Source organism: Crotalus tigris, unplaced genomic scaffold, assembly GCF_016545835.1.
Source record: "Crotalus tigris isolate CLP2741 ecotype Arizona unplaced genomic scaffold, ASM1654583v1 scf7180000018127.1262416, whole genome shotgun sequence".
NCBI classification, from domain to species: domain Eukaryota; kingdom Metazoa; phylum Chordata; class Lepidosauria; order Squamata; family Viperidae; genus Crotalus; species Crotalus tigris.
This window is the reverse complement of record NW_024096838.1, coordinates 708298-717130: the sequence shown is the minus strand read 5'-3', so window position 1 is coordinate 717130 and position 8833 is coordinate 708298. Positions and strand designations below refer to the sequence as shown.

General features: G+C 40.5%; 1 protein-coding gene across 1 annotated transcript; it reads right to left on the bottom strand.

Annotated features, from left to right (window-relative positions):
- Positions 1 to 3062: 3062 nt before the first annotated feature.
- LOC120310158 (vomeronasal type-2 receptor 26-like) lies at positions 3063 to 3971 on the bottom strand. The gene has a single exon (XM_039348259.1). It carries the CDS (start codon positions 3969 to 3971, stop codon positions 3063 to 3065), a length of 909 nt encoding a protein of 302 aa, XP_039204193.1.
- Positions 3972 to 8833: the final 4862 nt, after the last annotated feature.

Here is an 8833-nt window from a genome sequence, read left to right as displayed (position 1 = left end):
AGAACATAATGCCTCTGGTGTTTTGCTTCATTGGGCTTCTCAGCTGGAACCTGACACTTGGACTTTTTCTAAAAAGGAACTACTGTAAGTTTTACGGATCCTTGCTAGGACCCCATACCTGCCATCGCTGCAGTCTTATAGCCACCAACCTCTCTTTCTCTTCTTTGCTTCTCCTAAATCTGGAGGAATATGCAGCATTCAAGGCATTCAATATTCATTTTTTATATTCTCCGTTGCCATTACAAATTTACCTCCCACCTCTTCTTTATTGGCTTAGTAATTATGCTGTAATCATGTTGTCACAACCTATCCAAAGCTCCTAAAGTGAATACATTATCTTTGCTCTTGATTACATCTCCCACTCCCCTAATTCTATCACCCCCAGCCCTTATTTACACATTACTTTTTATGGTTGTTACTTCCTAGGGTTGTCTCTAAAGTTGCTATCATATCAGTAAATTCTGGTTAGGACCGGTTTTCAGCATAGCAGAGACCTTCCTAGCCACAATCCTCAAGCTTCAAGCTAGGCTCTCGAGATTAAAATATATACAATGTATTTGCTTCACAGGCTAGCACAGTGATGGCGAACCTTTTAGAGACCAAATGCCCAAACTGCAACCCATCGGGTGCTGGGTGGGTGTGGCCCATTGGGTGGGTGTGGCCCATTGGGTGGGCGTGGCTGCGGTGGTAACAGCAGACTGGGTGGGACTAAAAATTTCAATCAATTCTAACTTTGCGAGATCTTTTTTTTTCCTTCAAGAAGTTGAAATTGATTGATTGATTGAACCTTTTTATTTTGCACACGGCAGCGGAGGCCTAAAGCAAAAAGGTTTTATAAAACCCACCTGAAGGCCTAGGACTGGGGCGACAGCGACAGCGCACGTGCCCACAGAGAGGGCTCTCCGTACCACTTGTGGCACGCATGCCATAGGTTCGCCACCACGGGCTAGCATGTCTTCTCACAGTTCTGTAAAACCAATAAGCTCTTTTTCCCACTCTATTTTGCCTGTGGAGAAATGTTTGGGACACATCTGTGCCAGGAACAGCATAGGTTAATATTCTCAAGCAGCACCTGACCAAGACTCAAGTCTTGGTTAGAACAGGCCTCTGTGAGGAAGATTTCAGGTGTGACTAAAGTGGCAGTGGGAGGTTTCTTCTGCCTTTCTCCCTTCTCTTTAGAGCTGTGACATGAGGACAATGTCAAGTTCGAAGAAGCTTCATGCTGTTTCAGCCATTTCAGTTTCTTGGCTTGCCCAGAGACCCAGGCAGGAGGGGGGGAAGAATGGAATGTGCATTTTTAGGTGGGAAGCTGTCAAGCCTGAGAACCAAAATCATCCGTGGTTTTGTTTTGGGAACTGAAGATTCTTTCTCGTAATAATTGTTTGAAGCTTAATTGGTTAATGTGACCTGTACTGTCAGGGGGGAAGGGAGTTTCTATACTTTTAATATACTGATTTGGTACCAATTGAACCAGAGCTGTTTTCTATTCATCAGTGAATTTGGTGTGAGGAAGATGGCTGTCGGCACAAATAATCTTTCAGAAGTTGGAATAATTTCATACATCTCCTTCTTTTGGTGGTGGACATCCAGAGTTATTTGGTTAGTCACTGATATATGAAGATGGACCCTTGCCTTAATCCAGAAGACATGTTCTTACCTCTTATAGTGGAAGTTTGCAAGGAGTGAAGATTCACAAAAAGAAGTCATCCTGAAATCACCACATTAGAAGTCTATGGAGATTCTCAGTCATCCAGGTCATGGTTGTCCCAAATATGCTTTTTCAGGAGGCAACTGGACTTTCTTGTTTTTTTTTTTTGAAGACGTTTCAATTCTCATCCAAGAAGCTTCTTCAATTCTGATTGGATTCCTGTCTACAAAATCCTTCCATTCCTCATCATCCAGTCAGAGCTGAAGAAACTCAATGAGAAGTGAAACGTCTTCAAAGAAAAACAAGAAAGTCCACTTGCCTCCTGAAAAAGCACTTTGAGACATCACATTAGAAATTGTCAGTGCTTTTTTTGAAAAGAAAAAAAGATGCCGGAACTCACACATGTCATACAACCTGCCTAGCCTACCTACAAGGTTCCATCCAAAAAAGGTGCCGGAACTCCGTTCTGGGCGTTCTATGACAAAAAAAGCCCTGGAAATTCTAGAGAATATTCATAGCTCAGGTTATTTAACTGCTTGACCTGGTTGACCAGTTGTATAATCCAGATTATACTCCTCCTAATTTGACAAGGAGGTGTCTCTCTACTCTCCTTATAGTGATAAATCTGAGTCCTTACCCCCAATACCACGAAGGACTCCAGTTGCATATAAACTAAAATATTGGAACTTTGAGAGAACTTTGAAGAAAAAAATATTATTTCTGGCATATCAACAAAATTCACACTGCACGAGTGTTGTTTCAGATATTTGGGGTGTGACATTTCAGGCCTCAAGTAGATTAAAGGCATAGAAGAGATATTGTCAGACCTGGCCCAGCTTGGTCCCTTAGGAAAGAAATACTCTTGATTCCATTTGTAGCAAAAGGTTAGTTTTATTAAAAGCCAAGTTGTTACAGTAGGAAAACCTGATCTAAGAGTTTGTACACAAAGATTTCCTAGTTAACTTTCCCTTTTCCGTTTGACCCTCCTGCTATCTCTCCATTATCCAGTCTTATTCGAAGATGTTTTGGTAACTGTCCCTGCATTGGTTGAGTAGATGGATAGGCATTGCATTACATTCCCAGCTCTGTGGCCTTGGGATGTCTCTGGACAGCATGAAGATCGCTTTCGGTTTCCACCTTACCTTCCCACAGCTTCCTCTCCCCATGGCTTATGGCAGACTGGCATCTAATGAAGCATAGGAGGACAGCTCTGACAGATATACTAATTCGACTATTTAACAGAACTCAGTGACCATCTTGCAATTCTACTGGATCAGGATGGGAGACACTATATTCCAACTACCCTTTAATTATTTCAAGGAACATCGTTGACCCAGTCATGGATGAAGAACAGCTTGGACCATTTTCTAAGTTTGGCCTGTTGGAACATATTAAGAGCAGAAATTCCTCAGTCTCACATTTTTACATTTTTTCTGGTTGTAAGCTGGCCTTTTGTATTCTGGTCTGGCCTCAGAATGATAATGTAGCACTTGGGGATGAAGATGCAGCCCAGCAGACCAGCATTGGAGGCCAATATGGAGAAGATCTGCACAGCCACCATGTATTTCCCTTTGGTGCTCAGGTAGGAGGGCACAAAAGTCACCCAGACACTGCAGAAGACCAGCATGCTGAAGGTGATTAGCTTGGCTTCATTGAAAGGCCCAGGCAGGTTCCTGGCCAGGAAAGCCACAGTGAAGCAGATGGCAGCCAGGAAGCCCAGATAACTGAGGGTGATATAGAACATGACAACAGATCCTTCATTGCATTGCAGGATGATCACTCCAGGTTGGGAATGAAAGTCAGAGTCAGGGAATGGGGGAGAAACTCCAAGCCAGATGGAGCAGATTATAATTTGGACAGCAGAACAAGAAAGGATGATGGAGTTGGCCAAGCCCTTCCCCAACCATCTCCTGACTCGGTTGCCTGGTTTTGTGGCCATGAAAGCCAACACAACCGTGATTGTTTTGGCCAAGATAGAAGAAATGGCAATTGAGAAGGTGATGCTGAAAACTGTTTGTCGGAGAAGGCAGGTGGCTTTCCTTGGTTGACCAATGAAGAGAAAAGTAGACAAGAAGCAAAGCAGGAGGGAAACCAAGAGTATGTAAGAGAGGTCCCGGTTGTTGGCTTTGACAATGGGAGTTTCTAGGTTTTTAATGAATAGGATTAAAATAAAGCCTGTGATTAGGAAAATGAAAAGAGCAAAGCAGACCAGGATGATACCCAAATTTCCTTCATAAGACAGGAAGGATATAACTTTGGGGATACATTGAACTCGGTCCTCATTTGGATATTTGTCATCCGGACACTTGGTACATTTTTCCATATCTGAGAAAACCAAAAAGCAAAATTTCTTTAATATTCTGTACTTTTACTTTAAGTTATACCTTCTTGGACAACAGCTGAGCATTTTCCAAGATGCATTGGTAAAAAAAAAAAAACTCCGCATAAAGCAGGAAACAAGAATATTATTTTCTTATTATTATTATTAATTGCATTTCTAATAGTCTATGAAATTGGGGAAAGTCTTAGGATACAACTGTTTTTCTTTCTAATAGGCAGAAACTTTGTAGATATCTACATTATTTGAGGTAAAAAAAATGAATCAGTTAATCTTTCTAGAGCAATGGTTCTCAACCTTTTTAATGCTGCGACCCCCAACCGGTCGTAAGTCGAGGACTATTCAACCAGTCGTAAGTCAAGGACTACTCAACTGGTGCAGCACCGTTTGCAGAATGGGAATTTTGGCGGGCTCAGCAGGGCAGAGACAGCCTGGCCAATAGAATATAAGGGAGTAGCACAGCTAAGGAAAAGGGGGAAAAAATGGCGGACTGCATTGTTTGGCGACCCCCGTGAAATGGTCATTCGACCCCAAATGGGGTCCCGACCCACAGGTTGAGAACCACTGTTCTAGAGAAACTCCCAGATTCCTACCACATGGCATTTCTTAATATACTGGACTGAAAAGATTCTTATCTTGTGAAATCTAGTTGGGTGGTAAAGAAAACTACTTCTGCAAATAATGTGGAATGGCTAATGGAAGACAGGTTAATGAGGGAAATGACTCATAACTCATAACTGTCCTCATCACCTCATTCTGCACCTTCTTAGTTATCCTTAAGAGGTCTTTCTAAGAGGGAATCCTAGAAAAAAAATCCCTCAGGTTTCAAAAAACTCAGATATTAAGATAAATCTGGAAGGACACACCAAACAAAAAAATAAAAGAGACATCTTATCTGGCAGTAGTAAGCTTGCCCAATATGACACACCCTTCTATCTCTTTGCAGCCCTTCCCTCAAGATATTTTTGTTGCTCTTTCCTTTAGGTAAGAAATAGTACGGCTTGATTTTAAAAAAAAAAAAAAAAAGTTGAATGTCAGTGTCTTTTAACTTACAGTTTCAAGAAAAAGCTTCATAAATCAGTTTCTACCTTTTCTTTGGTATGACTCACCTTCCTGAGTGGAGATGGTCCCCTCTGGGCAAGGAACGCAGTCATAGCAGCAAACGGGCTGTTCTTCTCGAGCCCGCTTGACAAATCCAGGATGACAATTTTCCACACATTTGGACTGAGGCAGAGACTAAGTGGACAAATAAAGAATGCCAAAGAAAATGTATAAGGACTTTATGCTTGCTTGTGATTCACTGCTATGTGGTGACAGACTGTCATGAACTGTGGGGAGGGGGAATGAAGATGGGGAAATGAAAGTAAGGGCTGTATCTCCTTGAGATGCTGCCTTAAGGTTACATGGCTCAAAGTGGGGGGGAGGGCACATGCCATACTACATTGTCATCACACTACAAACAAGATGTTGAGACTTTGGGGAAAAAGTGCAAAGAAGAGCAAGTAAGATTATTAAAGGCCTGAAGACAAAACATATGAAGAATGATTGCAGGATTTGGGTATGGCTAGTCTAGAGAAAAGAAGGATTGGGGGGGGGACATGATAACAGTATTCCAATATTTGAGGGGTTGCCACAAAGAGGAAGGGGTCAACGTATTTTCCAAAGCACCAGAAGGCAAGTCAAGAAACAATGGATGGAAACAAATGAAGGAGAGAAGCAACCTGGAAACTTCCTAACAGTGAGGACAATTAACCAGTGGAACAGCTTGTTAAGGGTGCTTCATCACTGGAGATTTTTAAGAAGAGACTGAACAACCACTTGTCTGAAATAGTTTAGGATCTCCTGAACTGAGCAGGGGGTTGGACTAGAAGACCTCCAAGGGTCCTTCCAGCTCTATTCTGATTGAATTCCTTTCTTCTTTGCTATTTGAGCACAAGGAACAAGTGAACCTGAAGCATTCAGCAATATAATACCTGTCAACTCTACAATGAACCTGGCTGCAGCCATTTTCTTTATTCTAAGTTGCCACAGATTGGGAGGGGGATACAGAATTTCTACTAGTCTAAACATTCTACTGTCCCGTGGGAACCAAGGTCATTTCTGTCAGTTAGATCAGGGCTGGAGCATTTAGTTAAAAGCCTGCCAAACTCTTCTATTGGGGAACATAACTAATTGCATAGTACTGGGGTGGGAAGTTCAACTTTGTAATATTATTGCTTTCTGAAGGGAACTTCAGACTTGGTTTCACTTTTGACTGTGCCAATACTATGTAACCAATAAACATGTTATTTGAAGAAATCTCAAGTTTCGGAGTTCTGATTTATTTGGTCTTGTCTATCAGAACCTTGACATTACCCTGTACTTGAGGATTTCTCCCCAGTTTATTAGAGACACTCAAAAGTAGAGGGGACATAAAAGGGCCATAATCTGCATCCAAAAAATAATCACTATGCATCTAATGTTGGATATGGCTAAATCATTTTAGAATAGTATTCCATATTATAGTATCTGAAGGACACTTTTGTGAATAGTACTGAGGCCTACCAAGCAGTCTAATTTTTTTTCTATTTCCCACATTCAATTATCTATGAAGTTCATCCAGCTTGTTGACTAGCCTTAGCACATTTAAAGGGGGGTCCTAAGTCTACAGAGAAAATTCAGCATTATTTCACCAACCTTGTTGAATAACTTTAGTCTTGAAAGAGCATCCTGGTTGATCTTGATTATCTCTCTTTCAAAACTCCCCAGTTCCTCTTGGAGGGGATCTTTGTTGGGGAAAATTAACTTAATCCTGATCTCTAGATCTGCTGTTATATCTCCATTTTGGTTTAAGTACAGTTTCAGGCTGGAAAAATTGCAAAACTCATCCTTCTTCAGAAACCGATGAAACTAGAATGGAAACATCCAGTAATTTTAAAAGCAGAAATCTTGGTTTCTTTCCCACATTGTCTTTTCACATTTGAATTGTTTTTCTATAGTTGTCTAACTACAACTATCATCATTTGGGAGAACAAGTGTTAGCAATATGTTCAAAAGTGAAAAAGACTCACAAAATTTGCAAATCGTATATTAAAAAAACTATTGCTGCAATAAGAATTGACCAAATTTGTTGATAAAAGTGAACATTTTAAAACAGATTGCCAATATATTTTATGTTGATTATATTCTATAATTATGATCATGATTTATCACCTGCTGCTGGTATGTACACTGAGAGCTTATACACTGGAGACAAATTTCTTGTGTGTCCAATCACACTTGGCCAATAAAGAATTCTATTCTATTCTGTTCTGCTCTGTTCTGTTCTGCTCTGCTCTCCTCTGGTCTGCTCTATATATTGAACAAAGAAGTAAATAAAGATATTATTCACAAACTCCTTGGAAAAAATAGGGTGATTACAAGAAAGCATGGATTTGTCAAGAATTAAGTTGCCAGGTTAATTTTCTCCCAGATAGACCAGATTGGAAGGAAGACCATATGAATTAATTTCACTTTATTGTATGGCTACCTTAACAGAATCTTGCAAGTCTGAAAGTACAAATCTCTCACCAACTCTCACCAACTTAAAATGTTAGACACTTAGAACAATTAATGACTGTTAGAACAATTAATTGGTGGAATAATTTGCCTCTAGAAGTTGTGGGTGCTCCAACACTGGATGTTTTTAAGAAGAGACTGGACAACCATTTATCTGAAATGGTATAGGGCTTCCTGCCTGAGCAGGGGGTTGAACTAGAAGACTTCCAAGGTTTTTTTTAGGTTTTGCCAACTTTTACTATCAGTTTATTCCTTCTTTTGCAAAGATAGCTATGCCAATCAGTGATTTACTTAAAATGGGAAAATAGTGGTCGTTAGAATGTCAGGCTGTATTCGAGAAACTAAAGAGACTCTTTGCAGCTGAACCAGTCCTTAAGCACCCTGACCCCGAACAGCAGTTTATTATTCAAGCCAATGTGAATGACATGGCCATGGGTGCTGTTCTCTTATAAAAAAAAACACAGAGGGGAATTACAACCCTGTACTTACACTTCCTGAAAATTAACTGAGACCAATAGAAGCTGGGCTGTTTGGGAGAAAGAGGATTTTGCAATTTGTTGGGCCTTGCTAATGTGGCGTTATTTCTTGGAGGGGGGGAAATACCTTTTGAGATGTGGACTGATCACAAGAATTTGGAGGCTCTGAAACCCCCCTGCAAATTGTCCCTGAAGCAAGTTTGTTGGGCTCAGTACTTCAACCGTTTTAATTCCACCTTAAAATACTTTGCAGGGGGTAAGATTTTTTTGGCTAATGCCTTATCTAGAATGCCTCAGTTCAAAAGCCACCGAGAGGAGATAATTAACTCCATTATTCCTCTGCCACAATCCACTGCTCAAATAACAACCAGATCGCAGACACAGAGACCATCTGCCGGTCCTGACAATTGCTTACTGAAAGAGTGAAAGGAGAAATTAGAGACTGACGCCTGGTTCACAGACAATAAATCTATTCTAACCCTTTGGGGGGGGGTAGCTTGGAAGGGCTCTAAATTATACCTCCCAGAGAATAGCAGCGATTAAAATGAATGTTTTGCCAAAGTTTCTTTTTTTATTTCAAATGATACCTATTCTAAAGAAAGAAGCAAATTTAGATGAATGGCAGAAAGGTATCAATAAATTTATCTGGGCAGGGAAAAAACCAAGAGTAAAACTTAAAATTATACAAGACATTCGTGAGAGAGGTGGACTCAAGGTACCGAATCTGAAATTGTATTATGATGCTGTGGTTTTAACACTAATTAGTGATTGGGTTAACTTAACAAATGTAGATATACTCCTTTTGGAGGGGTGGGATTTACTTTTTGGATGGCA

What these genes read in the sequence shown, in the direction of transcription:
- LOC120310158 (XM_039348259.1), bottom strand. Translation starts at nt 3,971, where the DNA reads ATGGAAAAATGTACCAAGTGTCCGGATGACAAATATCCAAATGAGGAC.